This window comes from Limanda limanda, chromosome 9 (genome assembly GCF_963576545.1).
Source record: "Limanda limanda chromosome 9, fLimLim1.1, whole genome shotgun sequence".
Taxonomy (NCBI): Eukaryota; Metazoa; Chordata; class Actinopteri; order Pleuronectiformes; family Pleuronectidae; genus Limanda; species Limanda limanda.
In genome coordinates, this window is record NC_083644.1 from 25,750,090 (window position 1) to 25,774,427 (window position 24,338).

The window sequence follows — 24,338 nt, forward strand, 5'->3', positions numbered from 1 at the left end:
CTTAAAGAAAAATGATATTGGCCTATTGGCTTGCATTTAGTGTCATATTAAAAATAAAGGTTTGTGTTATGGAGAAAAAAAAGTACCTTACTGTCCTGTTGTAGAAGAAAAGTTTGTCTGTTTTATTTTCTGGGGAATACGAACGTACTGAAGAGGCGTAAACTACAATGTCACTCGGATGGGTTGGGAAATGTGTAAAATGCCATTACATCTAGCAATGTTAAAGAAAGAAAAAATAGCCACATCAAAATTAGTTCTTCTTTGGCCCATGTCCCCTCCTTCCACCAGGTTTCATCGAAGTCATAGTGTTTGTGTAATCCTACTTATAATTTAACAACAAACAAACAGACAGGAGTGAAACATGCATAACCTGCTTGGAAGAAGTATTCCATAATTATTGATATTAATATTTGCTTGCTGCTTCGGCTGATTGGGACAGGAGTGGCAAGTAGTTAATGCTCACGACCGAGGCGGCAGCTGATAATGGATTCTAACTGGCGGCGGTGGACAATGACTGTGGATTATAGTGGATCCCATCCTGATGCTGGATCGTGGTCTTGCTGCTGGCCAGAGACTGTGATTGCAGCGGGACTGCCTGACACATAGTATTGAAAAATGTTTAGCCTAATGGATGCTGCTAAAAATCCTGATGATGTTTTCTTACACCTGACATCTATTGCACTTCTGTCCGTCCTGAGAGAGGGATCCCTCACATGTGTCTCTCTCTGAGGTTTCTACATATTTTTACCTGTGAAAAGGGTTTTTAGTAGTTTTTCCTTACTCTTGTTGAGGGTTAAGGACAGAGGATGTCACACAATGTTAAAGCCCCATGAGACGAATTGTTATTTGTGAATGTGGGCTATACAAATAAAACTTGATTGATTGATTGATTGAAATTTGTCCTGACGTGACCATTTAAAATGTCTGCCATTAAAAGCCTCGTGTGGGGAATAAACATCTATTCTTAACATTTTGAATTCATTCTAGAAATGCAAAGGGAATACAAGTTCTCAATTATTTTTTCTTGACTACACAAGCTAGGAAAGATTAAACACTGGCAGCTTGTTGCTAAACATTTCAACTTTATTTAATGCAAAAATAAATATCTTCCTGAAAACAAAAATATCCTCAAAATATTCAACTTTATCCTCAATATTTCTACTTCATTATCAACATATGGACTTTTTTCTTAACTTTTCTAGGTTATTCTCAACTTTATTCTCAAATTTCGACCTTAATATCAACGTTTTGACTTTCTTCTGAACTATTCTAGTTTATTCTCAACTTAATTCTCAAATTTTAATGTCAATGTTTCAACCTAATTTTCCAACTTTCGACATTATTCTTAACATTTAAAAAAAATCTCTCATCTGCTCTTGAAGACATGTGAAAGAAAAAGGATGCACGTTGTTGGGAGGTTGAACAGCGGGGCGGCGCTACAGCGACCTCTCGTGGTTTGACATGATATAATAAGTGAACTTGTCGGAACGACGAGGACAACATGGAGAACAGGAGCCGTCAGTGAACCAGAGGGTTGTTCTCAGAGTTATTCACCCTGCAGCAGACACCATGACAACACACAGAGAAGCGCCTGTCTGGAAAACCACGGTGATAGTCAGCACATCTCTTCAGGTAGAGAGAGGGCAACACTGTCCAGCATCTGTTTGTTTCAAGATGGCGGGTCAGCACCTACAGTCTACGGTCAGCACCCGGGTTAACTAGCTGTGTAGCTGTGTAGCTAACACGCAACCACAACAACTAAATATGCGTTAAGATGACATTATCTCATTTTATAAACATAGATTCGGTAATTTCTGCTTTATTATCCGTATTTCTTTCCAGCAGGAAATGTTAAGACTAAGATAAAACTTTATTTATCTTTATACACACCTTATACATTTACCATTATGTGTATATATGTATGTACATGCCTGCAGATACAGGTAAATACATGTACTTTTGGATGTACATACATGTACATACACATTTTGGTTTAAATGTGTTTATGTTCAGGTATATATACATGTATATATATGTGTACATAAAACCTAAAAGAAAAAAATTAAAAAGAATATGTTACAAATAAAGCTACTGTAAAGAAACAAGTTGAGGATCAGACTGCAATAGGTTTATACTCTTCAGTGTAAGAACATCTATTATTAATGCCCATCATTCACATGGATAGTGCTGAACTTCACTCATATAGGATCTCCCAGTGTTTCCATTGTATGGGATGAGATGGGTCTTCTTTAGAATATATATGAAGGGACCCCAGGTGTTACGACATCAGTGACATCACACAGTGACAGCTTGCTCCTGATAGTGTCTTTGTCTTCAGAGTAGTAGATCGTTCAGAAATTAGTTAACCTATACTCTGCCTACCTACCTTTTTCTTTGCCAAATTCTGAAATGATTTCAATTATGGGTTTTTTTATGTGTACATTTGTTTTTGCCAGAACCATGATACAGTCAGGATGCTGATGGCCCAACAGCACCGAATCAGATCATCGGAGAGCGTTGAGGCTGGAGCCTTTATTTTTCCTCTGTCAGGTAAACCTGCTGAGTTTATAACCTCTGTAGATCAGTGGTCATCAACCTTTTCAAGCGTAAGCAGAGATTTATGACCCCGATATCTTCCAAAAAAAACCCACTTAGGATGGCGTTTTTTGCCATCTCTGTTTAAGGCTCAATGAACAGACATAAATATACACAAAGAAAGGCAGTTATGCAACTTTGTCTATACACTGCAAAATATCAATTCATATTTACAGTATTTGTTCAATGCGCAATATTTTACTTTTTTGTTCCGCACTTTGTTCTGCAGCTGAGCTGCTTCTGCAGCATCATAGTTTTACAAAGGCTTTGCCTTGAATATGGCCATAAATATGACTATATCCTTGTATAAAAGTAGTTCTGTGTACTCAAGTAAATACAAGTACTATACACTATGAAGCTGTGCATCTTCTTCTCCTGCAAATACATCATAATAAAATCCCTTTTTTAAAAACAAGTAAATGGATTCGGTCAACCAAAACGCTGGATTGCTATTATTGGAAACGCGTACAGGAAGTGTTACAACCATTTATGTTTTATGTTTTATTTTTAAATAGCCAAACGTTGCACTATAAAAATTAACTGAATATAGTTGATTATGATAATAAACATTTTAGTTCATTAGCTATATTAGAAATGTCTCTCTCTTTCTGACATGGATTAAGCTAATTATCTTTTTGAATTCACGTTTACCCTAAACTTGCCTATGATTCTGCTGCTCGACCAACCGTTGAAGAGTCCTTTGCCAAGTCCATGAAATATGCTCCCTCTTCAAAACAAGCAAGAGGGATGAACCATGCTGTAGCATATTTTGTCACATTTTATCCCCACAGAGGTCAAGACTGAGCTCTGAACATGCTCACATTTCTGCACAATAACATAGACTGAAAAGACCTGGGTGCTAAAGGAAGATACAGTGAATGCTAAAATTTATATTTTTAAAAACTTCAATATAAAAGGGTAGGCTTAGCTGTTTTATTTGCAGGACCAAAATAATGTGTGTAAGATACAATAAACCTTTAACTAAAAATGCTTGTAGCGTCTTCTTCCTTTGGCCTATAGTATCGATAATCGTGAAAACGGTGAAACCATGATATTTCCTCTGACAATAATTGTGACACCAAAATCTCATATCGTGACATCCTTAGCTGTGAACCACAATCTTTATCTGTCTATGTCACAAACGTACAGTACGTATTACTAACACTCCCCGAACCTGTTTCAAAGTAAAAGCACTCCAGCGTTTCACTTTCTGAATCCATTTATTTGTTTGAACAGGGCTTTGATTGCAATACCAAGACTGGAAGATCAAAGCCTTTTATACTGTAATGGCCTGACATTTAGTCTAGTACATAATAGGACTTATATATATACCAGTATCTCCACCACCAGTAGTGGAAACGCTGCCAGTGTGAACAACAGACAACTGACACACAGCTGATCTGACAGATAGACACTCTGTAGATCATCTGGGACAATTAGTCCTCTCAATACACTTTCCTTACATTGTTCATACCCAGTATTGAACTAACTTTGAGCTGCCTTTGGACCCTTACTTGAACCAATAGACACACAGACCACACATTTCCATATATAAGTTGTCATGGATGTTGTGGAAAATCTAAGCCTCCACGTAAACAAACAATAACATGTTCCTAGGTACTGCGTTTCTGTTGGTGGATCCCCAAGACCTACCCGAGCAATTTCAGGAGTCAGGAGTCATTGAGAAGATAAAAAAGTTTATGCAAGTACACCGCAACAGCTTTCTACTTCTATACGCGCCCTTTACTGGGAAAAAGGAACTGGAGATCTTGTCAGAGATTCAGTGCAGGTAGATCAATTTCCTCTACAAATTTATCGGCAGTGTAGCCCACTTGTTTTGCTTGATTGAGAGTAACGTAGTAAGGCTTGTGGTCACATAGCCAATGCAATTCTAAGATATTTATTATGTATAATGTGTCCAGTCATACAATGTATTTTTCTCTTTCAGATTCTTTGGCAGTAATCTCAGGATTCTGCCCGTCAGAAACAATGCTGAGGTCGTTGAAGGAATGTTGACAATCGCCAAGGTAAATATAAAGGCAGGAAACAGAAGTTATTTGGTGAAGATAAACGATAAATTAGATATGCTTTTGTGACATTGTGATACTTGAAGTAATTTGTAGCTTATTTGTCTGCAGGCCACCAGTAAGCCCCATGTAGACAACATCTGTGAACGCATGTCTCAGGCCCAGACTCACATCGTCGACAGCAGTCCTGTGTGGCAGATGCTTAGAGACAAACTCTGAACCTCAGCAGGTGATTCAGAGTGTTCTCACAAACCCTGGTGTGGTTTTATTCTAACCACTACAAAATGTATATCTTAACAAATACAAAAGTGAAACTCGGTTTTGACACTTTTGGCATGAAATACATCAGACTTTATTGAATGCATGCCTTAAACTGTTAACAAAAAGAAAAGAAAACAAAGTTAAGAAAATAACCCAGTGATCTCATCTTGGTTTAGTTTGGAATCTTTAGCTTTTCCTCTGCGATCTCTTCAATGCGGAAAATAAGACTCTCCATCAGGTCAAAGGTCACCAAAGCGCTCTGCAACACCTGTGACACATGAGAACAGTCAGATTGTCTGCAGAGGCCAGAATCCTGAAGGATAATTGACAGGACAGGATGTTTCTGTACCTGATGCTTGACCTCGGGGGACATATTGGACACATCCTGATGTTTCACTGTGATGCGTTTGACTAATGTGCTGGATCTGGCAGATTCTCTGGCTTCTAGAGGAGGACAAAAGAAAGAGTTCACCATATAAAAAACAGTTCATAGTGGTTCCATCAGCAGCTTGTGCAGGGTTGCATCGGTTTCGGTTAGTCACAGATTAGCAGAGTGGTTCTCAACCCTTAGTCATGTGAATGCAATATGTCAGGAACACCTGAAGGGACTGAATGTTAGTAATGCATTTAGAGAATGATGCTTCAAAAATCCAAACTCTTCAACAGGTTGAGAATGACTGGATTAACAGATAATGCCTACCTCTGACTTTTAGCTTTAGATCCTCCCTCAGTGCCTTAAGTTCAGCAGAATAATATGCTCTCGACATGCTGATGCACACACTCAGCATTTTCAGGTATTCATCTTTGATTCGGACCAGCTCCTCCCACACATCTGTCTGAGGGAAAAGGAGCAGATCAGTAGATCATCAGCTCTCTGTGTTGACCAGGTGGGCTTGACAGAAGAGTAGGGCAAGCTTTGAATGACACTGACTTACTTGGCTCCACAGTTCTTTGTCTTTGATGAGGAGAAAGCGTAGAAGATTTAAACTTTCCATTATCCTGTACAACAGATACAAGATATTGTTTAATGGCTCAGTCTGAATAATATGTCCCAGTTTTCACATTTTCAGATAAAACCTAATTTTGACAAAGTTGAATTTGGACTGCAAGTAAGGGGGCTGTTTTACATCTAAATGTGCTGTAAGATCCCTCCTTCATTTAAACTGTAGATACATCTTTCTATTTTTAACAAACATGATCCTGTGATTCATCTGGCCACATGATCGGAGATGTTTCCTGGGGCGTGTTGGGTCTTTCAACATTAGACACCCTCACCCAAGCAATCCAGCTGGGGTTGTTGTACATAGGTCAAAGCATTAAGCAGATGTATATATCTACAGTTGTACAGTATATAAATATATATATATATGGTTTGTGATTTTTACCAAATAAAAGCTACTGTTTGTTTGATTTGAAAAGTTTAGACTGTCATTAAGGGATTTCGCCCAGTCTGGTAAGAGTTTGTGAGGTAACATATTTGTAAACTCGTGTCGACTGAAAGTTAGAAATGCTTGTCTCTGTGAGTTAAAGCCACCCTATGTAACATTTACTGAGCAACAGCGCCCTCTGCAGATACATGTTGTGATTAATTCAGTCCGTCTCTGAGCGATTAAGCGGTTTTCACGTAGAGAGTGTGTTGAGTGGAACTCCGACTGAACCACTGACTGAAGTGACTCCCTCACTGAACTGAAACACAACTGAAAGGTGGACATTACCGATGATCCTCAGCTTCCTGAATCAGACAACCTGCTGCTGTAACTAATCCACCTAACTCTTCATATTTTCAAACATTTCCCGGCTGAATATTTGATATAAACGCTGTTTTTTAACTAATCTACAGTTCAGCATTACTTGAAAAACATGATGATTTAATCTCACAAAAGTTACATAGGCTGAGGTTTGGGAATGAAAGACAAAATATTCTCCCTATTCTAAGTTAGTGGACCATCAATATAGTTTTGAAGCAGTTAAAGTAAAAAAAAGTTGCCCAGTTTTGATTAAAATCAAATTATTCATGTTATTATTACCTGTCCATACTGTGGAGCAGATCTGTCTCAGCACCTTGTGGCAAACACAGCACCAGTCCCAACAGTGAGAGAAACTCCTCTCCCAGGAACCATTTATTGTTGTTAGCAGGCTGGAGAACAGATGTTATACATTAAACAGATCAATTTCATCAGATAAACAGCGACAGGTTAAACGCAAAGAAGAGATTTTATGTGATAAAAAATAATGTGACTCTTGTCATCTTTAACCTCACCTCCATGGAAACTTCAACTTGATTCCTGATGTTCTTCACTACATAACTCTCTACACCTGCATGGTTGCCTGTTTTTAACATACACCTGTAAAACAAAACATGATTGTAAATAGAGTTCAGTTTTTTGGTCAGTAAGATATGATAAAGCCACAACAAACACTAAGAGAATATGCATTGATAAGGAAAGATCCACTGAAATCAGCAGTTTCAGAAACCAACCCCCATGCAACAGTTAAAGTCAGTGCGATCCTCTTTTCACTCCATTCTGATGTTTGATATGAATATGAACTTAAGCTCCTAAACCTAGCTACATTATTTTACACATTACACTCCTGCGACACGATTGGCTGATTGTATAGGTTTTCTTTAGTTAAAATGTATAAAAATCACGTGGTTAGAGGCACTAAATCTGATGTTCCAAATATTTCCTTTATTCACATTAACCTTTTCTCAAAAACCTTGAAACATTAAAAAAAATGTACTTGAATTTCAGTCATAGTTTATTTTTACCTTTGCGACTTCTCACCTGAAAAACTTGTGCTTTGCCTCAGGATCCAGTTTATTGATGAAGAGCTGTAGAACCTGTAGTCCTGATGTTCTCTGGAGAAGCAGTGATCACAAAAATTGAAAACGACACAGTATCACAGATGTGGAATAGTAATTAGTCTCTTAAAGGTTACTTGTATACTCACTAAATGTTGCAGTGGACAGTCAGTGAGTAGCTGCCGCAGGTTCTGTGAATTACAAAGCATAGCAGGTCACTGATTGGTCAGAAGATTTTGAAAAATCCAGCCTCCTTTCGGGTTTCCTGGTAACATCCTGTAACATATGCCTGTAACTATCTTGGGGCTTTAGGGTTAGGGTTAGGGTTTCCAGGTATGGAACAACCTGCCTGAGGAAATACAGCCGGCTGAGTCAGAAACTTCCTTTAAATCAAAACTTAAAACCTACTTTTATCAAACCACATTCCATGATTTTACCTAATTCTAGTTTGCAATATTGTAGTGGGTGGTCTTGCTTAAATTATTAAGTTAATAGATATTTAAGATAATTTGTTTCCTCAGCGGTTGGACTTTTAAGCAAGCTGTAGGCTTGGTGATATTGCACACACACATTTTAATATATTTTAGTATTTTAACAAAGGACTAATACTTTCTTAGTGCTCTTTTTATGTATTTAAGTATTGTTATGATGTGTATTTGTTGTGTGTGACTACTGTTTGCAAACCAAATTGGCTCACAGGGACAGTAAAGACGATCTTAACCTTACCTTAACCTTAAGTCTACTTTTTTAGGTTTTTATTCTTCTATGAGTGAGTTTTTATTTTTACGAGTTTTTATTTATTTGTGAAGCATTTTGCGTGCTTTGTTTGAGATGTGAAATAAACATTATTTATTATAACTAAATCTATTTGATTGGAATTTAATTGTTGTTACTATATGTTGTGTATACATCAGGTCCATTCCTGTGACCATGAAACAAATACGTCTTTCTCTACATTTGATTTCGGGTATTTTCCTGTTGGAACTTCTATCCAAATGTTCGACACAGAACAAATAACATAATAATATATTTTTCAAAGCCAAAGAAATCCAATCTCCATGGAAAAAGAAGTTGACTAGTCAGCACATAATGTAGATGAGCGCTTGGGCTACCCACACTAGGTTTCCATAAAGATCAAGGAGAACAAGGTAAACATGTTCTCCTTGATTGTTTCTTTTAAGTATTGTGTCCTCACATTATTTAGTAATTGTGTTTTTTGATCTGCTTTCAGAAATTAAGTGATATTAGTTTTGGATACATGTTCTTCTGTCCAAAATCTTTTTAGGACATCATTATTTACTTATACTCATCTGCCGGAAATGAAGCTGATATTAATGTATCATTTGACAATTATTGTTCATGCCTTGTGAACCTTTTTAATATTGAAGTCACTTTAACCCAGTTCTTACTAAAAAACCTTTGCTATCTTTGACACATGTAAAACCTGCTGTTTGTGTCTGTTATTACAGCTCTGTAGCCCTTTTTAAAGTTTCATTATTAACATTTACCATCACTCACACAATATGTCATTACAATATAACATGCTTTAATTTAGTTATTATGATCTGCATTTGCACAAATGAATTACTCAAGTGGTACTTGGTAACCTTGGTCGAGATGTACTTCAAATTACTGGTTAGCCAGGAAAGTATTAATAAGTATAAATGGATAAATGGATTCTGTTGAAAGCCCTCTGCTGTTAATAAAACCTAACCAGTTAGCCTGAAGGAGTCTGAATTTTCAAATTAAAACACCCAGGTTGTAATAAGACCTGACCAGAATTTGTTACATTGTGAGTTTTTCTAGGAGAAAAATTCATGGATCTAAACGACTTGTATTGCTTTGCATTTTAAAACTGTAATGAGTGCTTACTCATTGTGTGTAAGGTTTCAACTTACTAAGTAAAGTGCCTTTAGAATGTATTTAATGATTGACACCATATAGATGAATCTGTATTGAATTGAATTAATCATATTTCTGAAAGCCTTCTGTAGTCTTGTAAGGCTGATGTGATGTGCTCATCTCACCTGTAGTGCACTGTAGAAGCTCTTCAGCTCCAGTAGACTCACTGGGAGGCTGTTGTCCTGCACGCTCTGCAGGCTTGTTGTATACAGTGCCTGATTGGTAACACAAAAAAGGTCAGGTTTCCTACTAATCTCACTTTTAGCAAAGATATAGTATTATTGATGGTCAATTACCAGGCCTTTAAGCAAGTGGGATTCTTTTTTGCTGTCAAAGAAGCAAGAGATTTTAGAAAACTAATCAGTTTAAAACAACAACCACACCCACCCCCCAATATGCGATATTGAGAGCGTACCTGCTGAGAAGTTGACTGATGTATTCCACGTTGCACCGAAGAATAAACACGGGACTGGAACAGGGAAAAGGTCAAATTTTAACTGTTTGTCGAGAATTTACGAGGAACATTGTCACCTGTGCATCATCAGTGTGACACATTAAAGCCTGTTGTCACACCTGTAAACTGCTGGAAAGCTGTCTATGTTGATGCGCTGGACAAACAGCAGATAAGCCAGACAGGCTCTCGCTTCGTTCAACTGACTGTTGTCCTCCAGGGGGCTTTTCTTCGGAGAGTTGAAGAACAGGAGCTCAGAGAGGGACACTTGGATCACAGGTAGTGTGACCTGTAGAATTGAAACTGGTCTGTAAATGTAACATTGCTTCTTTATGGATTTAAAAAAGAAGAAGAAGAGAAGATATTTCTGTTACCATTATCTCTATTGCAAAGAGCCACAGTGAGGATTTCCTGTCTCGGTTTAGTTCGGCCTCCAGCAAAGGATCTCGCAAACTCCTCAGGCAGCTGCAAATTATAAACCCGTGTGTTAATAATTCTTCACTTTTCGTGCTAACTGTAAATTCTACACTGAAAAGTATTGTTAATTCTAAATATGAATTGTTATCAACTGAAAGAATCCTAAAAACTATCAGTCTAACAGAGGTATAAGAATAGAATAGAAAGTTGTTTATTTGTAGCTTTAAGAGACAGAAAATTTAAGGAAGTACTGCAATGTATAAATTCACTTAATTCACTCTTACCAAGATAACACATCTCGAAATGATTTGATTTCATAAAGTATTTAGTTAGACTCTTTCAAACTGTGATGTGCAGACTTCTGGTTGGTCTGTGTCAAACCATAAAAAAAAACATAAAACGTACAACTTGAGAAGCTCAGTCCTCAGCTCCTCATCCTCAGCAGTGCCCACACAGTCTCCATCTTTCCTCTTCACTTCCTCAACAATAGACCTTGTGAACTCAGCCAGTGCGGAGTAGCAGCGACAAAGTCCGAACTCATCATCCTCCTCCTGCTGCTGGGTGTAAGGCACCGGCAGCCGGGAGAGCTGCCTCTGCAGCGCAGACAGAACCAGGCCCACGCAGGCTGCCTTTCTGGCATCCAGCCGCAGCAACACTACATTTAACATTCAAGTACAACAGGGGGAGCCAAATACCATGTTATTCAAACAACAAAATGATCATGCGTTACATAGTGCTTCCTCTCCATGAGTGACAATGGTTATAATAATAGTTTGTCAGTGGCTGATCTAGGGAGTTCTTCTATATCAGGGACCATAAAGGGCCACAATTCACACAGAGGCGCCAATTATATGTCCAACATCAATTCACACTTCATGATTCAGTGAGTTGCATTGAAGTCATTCCTTGTTTACTGTTGGCTCTATAGTTTTGAGCAAAGCCTCACACTTTGAATATATCTTGTTCAAGCACATTGTGTTCTTCAAAAAAGCTTAGAAATAGAAATTCTAAACAACTTTTATATGTATTGTTACTAAGTGCCTAGTAAATAAATTTGTCATAGACTACCGAAAGGACAGGGACACTTGAGAGGCCTATCAGATTTTAGATGGGCCCAGTGCCCCATTTGGCCCGCCCCTGTATTTCTTACACATAATATTTAGAGAAATTGGAGTGTAAATAAGTGATATCACACAATGTAGAATATTTTGTAAATGGAATGTCTCCAGTAAGATTATAGCATTTTTCATACTTCATTATAGGAGTTGCTATGAGTGCATATCTCAGTCGTCTCCAAATACATAACCGATCATTAGACTTAACCCTGTCAGTCATTACAGTTACTTATGAAAGCTCCATATATTGTACAAGCATATATCATCAGCATGGTGCTCTCTGTTACCAGATTTATATTTGACTTTGTAAATTATGATACATTTCAAAACTCATAATGTTGTAAAACATAATCTATTATGAAGACTTAGCAGCTCTCGATACCGTATGCATGTGCTTTAAAACAGTTTATAATTTATGTTTAATACATTGTATTTCAGCATACACACAGTTGTGTCACCTGTTTGAAAATATGGAACTAGAACCAGGATGGTCTCAGAAATGGCTCCAGGATGAATGTCTTCAATCAGTCCAAGCAAACTCTGCAGGAGCTCGTCTGGCCTGCAAGTCTAAACAAACAAACAAGCAAACATTTAACCTGATGGAAAGGATTCTAGAAAGCATGCTTCATTGTGTAGATTAATAGTTCCTACCTACCCTGGTCAGATGAGTGATGGCAGCCTGGCAGTGATAGAGACCCTTCTCTTTTTTAACTATTTCATCTACCAGAGGCTCCAAGAGAACACAACCCATAGACTTCACAATGTCCTGAGAGCAAGAGAAACACAAAGACAAACCCCATCAGTTAAAAATCAGTTTTCTGTGTCCTTCCTTTAATTTGCATAAGTCATTATAGATTCATAAAAAAACATAGTGCTGCTAATAGATGCACTGTATGAATGTGTGTGTGAATGTAGAACTGTACTGTAAAGCGCTTTGAGTGGTCATCAAGACTAGAAAAGCGCTATATAAATACAAAACCATTTACTATATTAAATAAGGTGCAGGCAAAAGCAACTGCAGTTTTACACTTGCTCTGCTACCAAGTCCTCCTGCTTAAAGTGTAATTTCAAAGAAAAAATGATTGTGGGTAGCAGGGGGGCAAGATCAAGCATCTACAAGATGTTAGAGATGCTTTCAAATCCACGTCTCAGGATTCACACCATGTTTATGAACCTGGCTTCAATACCAAACTCCACTCCAAATGACATATAAGTAAATCATGACTGCAGTGCCCATTACCTCTACCAAGGAGGTGATGTTTGGCCACTGTATGTCAATTTATTTGTTGTACATCTTGTTTGTCAGCACTACTGAGTAGATCTCCACAAAACTTGGTGGAAGGATCGGACAAATATCCGGACATAGGGGTTGATCGAGGAATTTTTCTATATTTTTTTAACATTGCAAGAGGGATTACCCAGGGAATAAATCATTGATCTTGATGAAAAAATTCAGGGGATGGAAATTTATGAGTGTGAACAATTTGTTGCAGCTTGAGTGAATGTAAGAGGACTGTTGGGTCTTGGTAGAGGTTTGTGCTCTCGCCGGGGGAAAACACCTGGGGGAGCTGTTTTTATAAGACACCCTTCTGATGCAATGGATCAGGCTTTAAAACAGATGTGAAAAATGGCTATCAAAAGTTTCTTAATTTTTTCTACAGAATTGTTAATGAAAATTGTGTCGCTCTACATCTCCATCTCGCTCCCCGTCTCATTTTATTCTTTACATCCATGTTATATGCCAAGGATTTCTCATTTGATAATCAATCATTTGAACCCCATGAGAATGTTTTAGCCTGAGACTGAGGATGGAGAAAGATATTCCTTAAAGTACAGTCGACAGAGTTGCATGAAGCGTGGAGATATAGGACAACCACGGGCACTTAGAGAAATGCTGTATTGAAGAGGGTTATCAGTGGAGCGAGAAATCTGACTGAATATCTGCTTGTTTTCTCCCCACACCTCGGGGTCAAGAGGCCAGCCAGCACAGAGTAGCAGGCTGCATGTTGATGTTTGGCCTAGCTGGGCAGCAGGGGAAGAGGCTGCTGTTCACTTCAGTAGACACGTGGCCGCTGGAGCTCAGGAGGCTGCAGCGTGCCTGGGTTCGTGCTTTTAGTCCGGTTTGACAGATTAACACTATCAATCCACGATCACTTAATATCTGCAGAGTGTGACTGCTGCTTGTTTGGATGGATGATGATGGAGCAGATTTCTGTCAGTGTTTGGTGTGCGTTGGAGGAGAAATACCTGGTTCTTCTCATCCTGAATACATTTCAGTAGCTGTGCACAGTCGCCCCTGAATACACACGCACATCCCAAATTCTTGAACCACTGGAAGTCGTCTGGCGTCAAATCTTTCTCTGGAGTATCTCTCTAAAGACAGGAAGTGAGAATTATTAAATATACTCTGATAAACAGTGGGTTTTTATTTTCACATAAGTTTCTGTACTGAAATGTTGGGTGCCCCTTTTTAATCTTGATCACATAAATTTCTCTCTTTCTACTCATCACGAAATAGATTATAGAGAGAGAGAGAAGGGAATGGATGGGTGGTTTGATGTATGGATGGAGAGAGAGAGAGGGATGGATAGATAGAAAGAAAGGAGAGAGAGAGGGGGGGGTTGGGTACTTATTGATCATGAAGGGAATTAAGACAAACCGTTTAAGCAATATCAGTTTTAGAATTGAAATTACTCAAACTGTCAAAAGCTGTTTACTTCCTGTAGAGTTGGAGGTAGACCCGTCTACTACTATGATATTTTGATAAGTTACTGCAGGCTGTGAGGAGGATGCATGCCGACTCAGCGATACTCCAGTTCTAGGCCAGTTCGATGTGAATCTATCCAGGTATGTGTGTAAATAATTCAGTGCACACTTCAGAATGTCTCAGCCCACAGAGTCATCATGATGGGTGATCGTGGGTATATGATTACCTCAGTTGTAGAATATTGCCAACTTACCCATGTCTGGATCACGTCATTCACCTGGTCTTCATTCATCATCAGTGCGTCCTCGGTCCTCACAGGCAATCCTATTAACAGTATGTCTTTGTTTTGGACACGCCACAATAGAAGCAGTGGCAGGTAGAAGAGTCTGTGTCAGCAGCGATATCAAAATGACCAAATGAAGAGAAGCTTTGCTACGGCAGTCTCCAGGGAAAGAGAGACACTGAGTCTGCGAGCAACACCGACATAAACCTCTTATCTGCCTTTGTGCTCGATGCGTAATAGGATTAAACCAGAGCACTGATGTGTGGTCGCACAAGACGTGGACGTGTCTGGAAGCTTCTACTTGCAATATCACTCCCAGCCCTGTGAAATACACAGTGCACTGCAGACAGGGTCACGCTTTGGAGGGACTCAAAATATTTATTACACCAGAACTCCTTTAGTAAATAGTTTTGTAGTCAACTAAGTGTGTTTGCGTTTATCTAACTGCATCAATCAATCAATTTGATTTGATACAGCCCATATTCACCAATTGCCTCACAGGGTTGAACAATCTGTACAAGGTGGAACATCCTCTGCCCTTACACTCTGTCATACAGTTTTATGTTGTACTTATATCTGCAATTTGATAAAAATGATATTCATTTATAATTTTAATCATCTTCTGTATTAAAATTACATTGCAGGTGCCTAAATCAAAGGAAAATACAGGTTCCTTTTATGTTTCTTAAATCAATTCATTTTACATGACTGCTAATGATTCTTCACATCGTGCTGAGATGTTATTATACTGTAGTTAGATGTTCTATTCTTTAACCAAACCTCTAAAGTTAAGAAGCTTTTTGCAGAAAACTAGTAGAAGGGGGTCTCTGGCTTTGTGACCATGGTGTCGTTGCAGTCTCCTGTATAAAGCCATATAAACATATTTAAGGGGGTTCTCACAAGATGGTTGTTGCTGTGGACTAACATAATCATCCTTTTTATTATTGTTCTTCTTTCTTTACCATTGCAAGATTTAGCATTTGGCATTTATCAACATTTCCGTTGATTTCTCAAAGGAATAATTTATAGCTCTTGCCAGAAAAAATCTGCCATGTTTAGGGGACTGATATTTCAGTTTGTGTGTGTGCACTTAAAAACGGATTTCTGATTAATTTAAAAATGGTTTCATGAGGGCACTGTTGGGCCTTGGCGGAGCAATGCACTTTAGATTCTGAAGTAACTGTAAGTCAATGAGGTGTCTTTGAGTGGAAAATTACAAATCACTAGCATCACACAATGCAACCTCCTTAATGACCGTAAAGGTGAATTTTAATCGGACACATTGTTTTAGACTATATTCCAGTGTACCGCAGATGGTGCTCTTTGATATGATATGATTTGGTCAGCAAGTATTATAACTGATTCTCACTAAACAAGTAAAGCAACTGCTGTGTTCCTTTGAATTAACACGAGCAGCACTGCTCTGAGCCGCATTGTGTTCTGACAGTATGTCACATAAATACATCTACCTGCTCAGTGCTCCAGACTTCCTTCTAATTAAATGGTAAAGCCTGTCCTACAGAAAGGCACATGGATTAGAAATGCTTTTCCATGATTGTTTAATGACAACGTATTGCTCCCGTGTGTCAACACAAAGGCTTCAAAGTCATCTCTTTCCCCTCCAGCGTTCACATGCACGTGTCATATGATAGAAACACAATCAGTGACTTCCTGCTGCAGCCGGACAGCTTCAGTTAAAGGAGCAGCTCAAGTCCTGATTTCAGATGAATAGGGAGAGAAGCGTGTTTGAACGGTCGGATTTAGCCGACATCTGCCGCTCAGGTTTGCTCTGTGTATTGCCGTTTGATGAAAGCCTCAGACAAAAGCCACAAAGCAAATACAGTAGACAGGCTGTGTCTCACTCCATGTTTGTCCCTGATTCTGATAATTGCAGGCTGGTGAGGTTTAGTTTTGACAGTGGTTCCCAGGTGAAGAACAGACTAAAGTAAACAACATCATGGATCATGATTGATGTGTTATCATGATGCTGTTTATGTCCTCTTCGTACAGCAGGTCATGTAATACATTATAACTGTGGCCCGAAATTAATCATTTCTTTGGAATGGCATTCCTTCTCTTTTTGTAACAGTGTGTTTAATACAGAAAATGGTTAATCTTTGAATTTATATAATCACTTCTCTGTATCAGCTTCTTGATTAGTTGATTTTTATTTTTCATTACATAGAATACAAATGACAAGATGAGTGATGACTTTCAACTCAAGAGGGCGCTATTTATCTAGAGGACCGTATCAATAAAGATAGAATGTGCAAGACAAGTCAAAAATATTTTATCAATAATATCTATCAAATGTATTCAACACATGTGAAAACTATTGATTGATATTCTGAATAACCCAAAAATAAAGTTCACATACACTGTTACTTATTAAGTACTAATGACTGTGTGTGTGTGTGTTTGTGTGTGTGTGTGTGTGTGTGTGTGTGTGTGTGTGTGTGTGTGTGTGTGTGTGTGTGTGTGTGTGTGTGTGTGTGTGTGTGTGTGTGTGTGTGTGTGTGTGTGTGTGTGTGTGTGTGTGTGTGTGTGTGTGTGTGTGTGTGTGTGTGTGTGTGTGTGTGTGTGTGTGTGTGGTGTGACCAGATTTGTTTGACAGTGACCACACAGCTAAATAAACAGATCAGATTCTGATTCCATTATTGCTAAATCCTGTTTAATGCTAGTTCTTGTTATGTAGACAATAATATGACTATATATATAAATAAATTAAGGATAGGCCTATATGTTGGCTTTTCAAAATGTAGTATGTATTAATATAAAGTCAAAATAAATGAAAGTGAAGTCTAAAAAAACCTTAACATTGTAGCTTCCACTGCAGGTTTTTAAGAATGCAGAGAAAAGCAAGTTACTTTGTGTGAAATGATATTTGAATTTGATATTTACAGTTTTGTCTGAACCTTCTCTCAGGTTTAATTTGGTCCAATTATTTATTCTCACATAACAGTAGTGATGTATATTGCTGCCTGTATCATCGTGTCAGGAGAGACAATGTTCCAGTGTGAAATCTGAGCCAGTCTGAAGCTTTACTTTACACCTGCAGTGTATTTTAGATTGACAAGTACATTTATTTGAAAGCTTTGACGTAAGTATCTGTGGCGATGGATGACCACCGACAGCAGTCCTCAGGTCAGGTGAAGATACTGTGTGACTATCAAGGCATGTGGGGAGTGGTCAGAGCCATATCTCGGGCCACGGATATCACATATCCATTTATTTTTAATTTGCAGGGCTTCAACAACACATATGTGTAACAGGGTGAGCAGAGGTTGGACTTGTATAAGCTCCAGGATGGTGAAAGCAATGCAGCAGATTAGTTCTTTATTACTCTCTACAAAGAGGTTTTGTTTTTGTTGATGTTTCTTTTTCTTTTTTTGTGTTTGTATTTTAGTTTGCAGGATTACGCAAAGACTACTTAACCAATATCTATGACATTTTGTGATGGCGTAGGGCATGACCCATCAAAGCTACATTATTTTTACATTCTTTAACATTGTGAGATCAGGAATTTTTCAAAATTATATTGAATGGAAATATTTAAAAGAACTCAGGCATGTTGAGGAGACTGGTATTTATGTAATTCGGTGCAGATCCAAATAAACATCCAGGTTGAATAAATGTGGTTTCGAACTGTTGGGCATTAGTGGAGCTTTGCACGTGCTGAGTGCCATTCCAGTTTCTGCATGAAGTTGGAAGGTATGTTTTACATGTTGATGAGGCCTGATCGAACACAAGGTAACGTACCGTCAGTTTACTCTTTGGTTAAAACAAAATCAGGAGTGAAGCATATATGATTTCAGTCATGCAGCAGATAGTGCAGTATTTATGGGGCAGTCTAGTATACAAAGAGGCAGCACTCCTATGAGGGCGAAATAAAGCTTCTCCATTTTCCCTTCCTATCCCGTATTTCCTCTGGGCCCTTTTAGAGAGCAAGAGGTTCGAAGTGAACTATTTATGCGGCGTCCCCCGGAGGCCTCCGCAGACGGCTGCTAGCTCTCGCGTCTGCTGCTGTGCTTGTCAAGAAAAACTGCCATGTTTAGGGCCTCTCCCACGGGCCTGGCTGCAGCTGCACTGCTGCTACCTGAGACGGTCAGATGAATTCTGATTTTATAATATTTGTTTATGCCCTGCAGATTTGCTTTTTTCGAGATTGCTGCTTCACAATTTGATCCAGAGGATCTCAAGTGAATTTAAATGGTGTATGTTCTTACATCTGAAGGGTCTGTTCACCTAAATCACACAAAAAAGAAGAAATGGAGATAGTGACTTGTATGTATATGTTAAAATATAGGTATGAAGCGGTCAATAGAGGAATTGGCTTGTTTCATATTCCAGAAGCTCATCACCTAAAGTCTTCCGTCTACACACTTTTTGTTGGCTGCATGTTTTGTATGAATCCTTATTTCTTTATATTTCAGTGTAGATACTGTTCCAGTCTCTATCATCTTCCTTTTTCAAGCAATACATTTTTACTACTGTGTAAATACCGCATCTGATTGCCTGTCTCTTAATTTGAGTCTCTTTGCAGCAAGTGTTTAGTCTTCTGTGGAAAAAAAGATAATCAGTTGTTCGATTATAAAATACAGAGGTTCTTCAGGATGATACACAGATATGTGGACGGTGTTTATCAGGACTTTGTCCTCTTCCACCCGTTGTGGATTTTGAGTTGTCAGGGAAAACCACTTTGGAACAAATCCTTAGGAAAGACAAAACCAACACACCAGACTTTGTGACCCAAACATATTCAATCTCTCTGAAGATGTAAATGTCAAAAAACTATGGTTTTACTTTCAAAGAGGGCTCCAGTCATTTCCTGAAACAGCACGACACTGTGATTTCAGCAACATGACTCATTTGGTTTAAGAACAAGAAGAACACCATGAATTAACAGCAGCAGAGAAACCAGGAGGTGGTCAGGGTGGCAGGTGGGTGAACCACATGTTGGTTAAGGGCTTTGATCGTGTAAAGAGAGCTTCTTTCTGAAGTTCTACTGTGAAAATGTTTACTTCATAAACCAGAACATAGTCTTTCCCCAACTTTAACTAGGCCCTGTGAGAGTCTGAGAAAATCTAGACAAAAGTTTGATAAAGCTTTAGTTACAACAAGATGATGATGTCTGTGAATAACTCACTGATAATGTTCAGTGTTAGCATCTTTACAACTTGATAAAATAACAACATATCCTCATTATCTTCATAGAAGCATTATCCAGCCACTATTATTTCAGAACATTTACACTATTGTAGTTTGGTTGTATAGAATTGTAGTTTTCATGTAGGACCTGTTTTACTCATTTGGGCAACATTGGAGATCTTGGCCACACAGGAATAACATCTTTTTAGTTTTTGACCGAGTCACATAGTTTGAAAATAAAGGCCAATTTATGCCTCTCCGTTTTTTCTATTACGGACAGATAAGACCGCCCTATCCGTCGTGAAACGCCCTCTCTGAGTGCTTCGGACAGCTTTTCGTACACGTCTGATTTTTCTAACTATCCGTCTTCATGTTGGAGACCCGACGGACCGCTCTTGGCTGTGATTGGTCCGCGAACGACATCATTTCCGTATGACGTCATTTCCGTATTTCCGGACCTCAAACTTCCTGTTTACTTGTAGCAACAAACACGAACACAACTATGATTCTACGATTAATGTGCCGTGTGTGTTAAGCCAGCGGAGTTGTCTGGCTGACGGTGGCTCGTTAGAGCACTGAGGGCATGTGTGCACGGTCACATACGGTTATAACGAGCTTTCAAAACGGCGCTAGCAGGCTAGGCTAGCGGGCTAGCCACCATGCTAACTGCGGTGGTAACAGTGCAAGAACCCGCCGTCACGACTTTAATTCCACTTCTATCATGACACTGTTTCTATAATACCGTCAGGTTAGAAGCAAACACTGGATAGTAGTTGTTAGTGTCGGGAGTCCCTGCTGACTGTGTGTGGAAGCTGGGGGGGAGCTAGCTCCGGGTAGCTTCTAGCTACATGTAGCCTCAAGCAGATTCAAGCTGTGGAATCAGCAACACAGTTCGGAAACAAGACCGGGGAACCGCTGCGCTAAGAAACGATTACATCAGCATCTTGACACGCTGGGTGTCACTTTATTTAGTTCTGTTAGTTGCCATGGTTCAGTGTGTGGGAGGCAGGCTAACATGTAAACAGAGACACGTGGACTTCTTCTTCCCAAATGGGGTAGGCTTCTCTGAGCTCTTCTTCCGTTGCGCCACCTATGGGTTTGGCGATGAATTTTTTCCGACGGACTGTGTCGGAGAGGTAAAAATCAAAAAGACTCTTTGCCCTCCGCTGAGACCTCTCCGAGAAACGGACACGTAGTAGTATATAAGAGCCTTAAGAAATGAGCCCCATTCTTCAGAGATGATGTTCCATTCTCCTCCTTACTGTGTGGGTGGCAGCTAAAATCCCAGAGACAGAAAAAAAGTACATAAAACTACATTTTTTGTAACGGTTAAACTCTAAATGTGAGTTTTCCAGTCCTTGTGATGTGAAGGTCTGCTCCAATTATTTTTCCTGTGTAGTGTACCTTAAGTGTAGAATCCAGCCGAAGAATATACTGTATGTATGGGGAAAGAAAGAAACAGAGACCCCAGTGAACTGACAGCTAATGGAGACGGTGGTCTCACAAGGGAGAGTCCTGACCTTGGCCCCCTTTTGTAAAAGCTTTGCCCCTGAAGCAAACAATTGGGCAGGAGGAGGGGGGGGGGGGGCTGTGTGAGTGTGTGTGAGTGTGTTTGAAGAACATTTGTTTGTCGCTCTGGTAAAAGCACGTTGTGTTAGTGTAGTCCAGTCTTTCAACATGGCGTGAAGCTGCTTTATCCACTGGTGTACTGAGAGGTGAAAGCTCCCGATGCGAGACACAAAGGCCCAGGACGCACACCTCGGCCTTTCCTGAGCCGAGGCGTCTGGCTGCTATCGGGCGCCGCTGAGGGAACTGCATCAACAAATCCATACTGCCGGGGCCGAACAGACTTCATCGCCTGCTCAGCCTTTTGTAAACCGGCATTTTGATGACAATTCCCAGTGTTGAGTTGTTCCCAATCAATACACACAGAGCGGACGCCTTAATAGACACAGATAACTGCTGCTTGGCTGCTGTAACTCTGGGCTGTGGAGACTGACACCCTGTCTGACTCTGATCAATAAGTGGCGCGTGGCTCGGCCCTGCCCACTCTGCTATCACACACGGGGCCTGGGCCCCCCCCGGCCGCGGGGTAAAACTGCCCAGCAACTCCCATGGGTGGATGAATCGGAGATGTTACATGTGAACTGGCTGTCAAAACGATTTTGTCATCTTCCCTTCTCTCCGGTGTTTAAAGATGCTGACACACTGTGTTTGGGGTACCAATGTCTTGTTGGAAGTGATGGAGGCTTTTAGCCTTTTTTTTTTTGTTCCTCCCTCTATCTGTTTAAATGTTCACTTGGGTGTTAGAATTCCTATTTCACCTGCCACAGATGTCTCCTGGCACTTTCTGCCCACTCACGGCTGCTTTCAGGTCATCTGTTCGAGACCTTTCATTTAATTCACAGAACTTTGTCCAGAATCTTTTCTTTCACGACTAGTTATGAAGGTCAAAGATTTGTTTTTACTCTTAGATTTGATGACTTCATCTATTGCCGTACTAATATCCTGATAAACAACTAATCAAATAATATTTTATGTTTATCCCAGAGGCTGTTAGGTGATAATATTAGACAGGTCTGAGTAGAGACACAACAGTAAGTGATGAAGGGCAGATCAGATTCAGCTTGGGCTCATTAATGTTTCAGAGGATGCCAGAGGGAGAATGGGACAGTCACTGCTCGGCCTGGATCAACTTCCTTTGACTGTGGCTTTGTCATTTTGGATCAATCCCACCATGTACGCAGCCCTATTGTGAAGTGGCACATCTTTAATAGAGTGGTTGGCAACAAACTGGCACATGATAGAGAAAACAGAGTCATCTTTCATTAGCTCCAGCAGGAAGGTTGTTCTTCCGTCTGCATTTGTTTTTCTTTGAACCTGAAGAAGAAACCAAAATATTTTGGATTTTTTTTCTCACTTTCTTCACCATTGTGAGACAGTCCGTTTTACCAAATTTTCCTAATTATGTCTCAGAAGAATTTATGGATGCTGATTAAAACAATCTGAGAGGGGACTGATATTTTTGAGTGTGTGAAATGTGGTGCTGATCCAAATAAAAATCTGAATCAAGTGGATTGTAATGTGGTTTAATAAGCGGCCTTGGTGAAGGTATTCTACTTTCTGTAAGGAAAAGGGAAATTATGTGTTTTTGCATGTTGTTGAGGTCTGATAAAACACACGGTAAAGTCACATTAGTTTGCTCTTTAATCGAAAGAAAAAACTCTCTTAAAGCAAATGTCATTTCAGTCATGTAGCAGATAGTGCAGTATCGATGGAGCAGTCAGGTTTACAAACAGGATGCAGCACTCTATGAGAGCGAGATAAGATCATTGTAGTTTGGAAATAAAAAACCTCTGATTTCTGGATTAAAAACACTATTAAAAAACCCCTGTTTCACCTGCAGGAGTTTCCAACAAAGACTCTATATTAATATAAGAATTATTTCCCCTCCACCTTTCTTGGTTTCCCTCTGCCATGGCCCAGCACAGACCTCTGGGGCTGTTGAAGTACTTACCATCCTGCGATCCCCACAATGGCTCCACTCTGCTTTGATCCTGCCTCAGTCTGACACATGACCACACAGACCCCTGAATGGGCATTAGCGCAGGCTTCAGCAAACCCAACATCTGTGCCTCCCAGCACTGCCATTGCTCAAATCATTCATTAAATCAGAACACAAAAAGTAACTTTACTTGAATGCCTCAGCATAAATATTTGATCGTGGCTGAGAATAAATCTTTGTCATTTCATACTCCTTCCTCCGGCTGACGGCTCCTCTTATAGACCCTCCTCTGCTTGCTGTTCACATACAGGCCCCTGCTCGGCTTGGTCATTTGTGAAATGGATCTTATGAATTTTTTAGAAAGATTCACAGCTGCAATCAGGCTTCACAGTATCACAGAGTAACATCCGTTGCTGCCAGTCAGATGCTGTTTGCATAGATAATAAGACGTGAAAGAGGTTTTGTGTGTTGATTTGACAGAGGCACTAAACTTTCCTGTGTTGCAACATCTCACAACTTAATTAACATGTTCGCTACACAGCGCTGGGTTGTACTGTACATGGCATGTTAATGTATTCATGCAGTCTCTATAACAGTGAACATTTTGTGTACTTTGTTTGAGAACATTGAATCAAAGTAGATTTTGTATGGCCGTTTGACACTGGAGAACAGAAACAGTAAAAACAAATCTGTACAACATTGAGTTCAATCAAGTCAAATACAAGACGTGTTCATGTAATTAGTTCCCTGTTCCAGACCGCATATTTAGATGCACCTTTGGCAGCAATTACAGTTTTCAATCTGTGTGGATAGATCTCTACTTATCTCAATCAATCAAATTTTATTTGTATAGCCCATATTCACAAATCACAATTCGTGTCATAGGGCTTTAATATGGTGTGACGTCCTCTGTCCTTAACCCTCAGCAAGAGTAAGGAAAAACTACTAAAAACCCTTTTAACAGGTAAAAATACGTAGAAACCTCAAAGAGAGCCACATGTGAGGGATCCCTCTCCCAGGACGGACAGAAGTGCAATAGATGTCAAGTGTAAGAAAACATCATTGGGATTAAAGTTTTTAGCAGCATTGTAAACATTTGAAGGATAACTTCAATACTATATATC

The 24,338-nt window shown here is 39.4% G+C and overlaps 2 protein-coding genes across 2 annotated transcripts; one reads left to right on the plus strand and one right to left on the minus strand.

Annotated features, from left to right (window-relative positions):
- The first annotated feature begins 1,569 nt into the window (after positions 1–1,569).
- Positions 1,570–4,841, plus strand: LOC133010034 (protein SPO16 homolog). The gene is made up of 5 exons (XM_061077445.1): positions 1,570–1,632; positions 2,457–2,550; positions 4,213–4,384; positions 4,544–4,622; positions 4,734–4,841. The coding sequence occupies exons 1-5, from the start codon at positions 1,570–1,572 to the stop codon at positions 4,839–4,841; spliced, it is 516 nt and encodes a 171-aa protein (XP_060933428.1).
- A 214-nt stretch (positions 4,842–5,055) lies between these two features.
- Positions 5,056–14,573, minus strand: LOC133010991 (glomulin-like). The gene is made up of 18 exons (XM_061078667.1): positions 14,532–14,573; positions 13,819–13,944; positions 12,227–12,337; positions 12,030–12,138; positions 10,862–11,111; positions 10,414–10,504; positions 10,162–10,328; positions 10,004–10,057; positions 9,885–9,915; positions 9,714–9,803; positions 7,836–7,877; positions 7,670–7,743; positions 7,144–7,228; positions 6,911–7,020; positions 5,819–5,882; positions 5,584–5,719; positions 5,233–5,327; positions 5,056–5,151 (listed from the first exon to the last, which is right to left on the minus strand). Exons 1-18 carry the CDS (start codon positions 14,571–14,573, stop codon positions 5,056–5,058), a joined length of 1,773 nt encoding a protein of 590 aa, XP_060934650.1.
- Positions 14,574–24,338: the final 9,765 nt, after the last annotated feature.

Bases quoted from the DNA above. Each gene is read 5' to 3' on its own strand.
- LOC133010034 (XM_061077445.1), top strand. From the start codon at position 1,570: ATGACAACACACAGAGAAGCGCCTGTCTGGAAAACCACGGTGATAGTC. The intron at 4,385-4,543 runs GTAGATCAATTT...TTTCTCTTTCAG, and splicing joins TTGTCAGAGATTCAGTGCAG to ATTCTTTGGCAGTAATCTCA. The intron at 4,623-4,733 runs GTAAATATAAAG...ATTTGTCTGCAG, and splicing joins GAATGTTGACAATCGCCAAG to GCCACCAGTAAGCCCCATGT.
- LOC133010991 (XM_061078667.1), bottom strand. From the start codon at position 14,573: ATGATGAATGAAGACCAGGTGAATGACGTGATCCAGACATGG. The intron at 11,112-12,029 runs GTGACACAACTG...TGTTAAATGTAG, and splicing joins AGTTCCATATTTTCAAACAG to TGTTGCTGCGGCTGGATGCC. The intron at 7,229-7,669 runs GTGAGAAGTCGC...TTTGTTTTACAG, and splicing joins GCAAAGCACAAGTTTTTCAG to GTGTATGTTAAAAACAGGCA.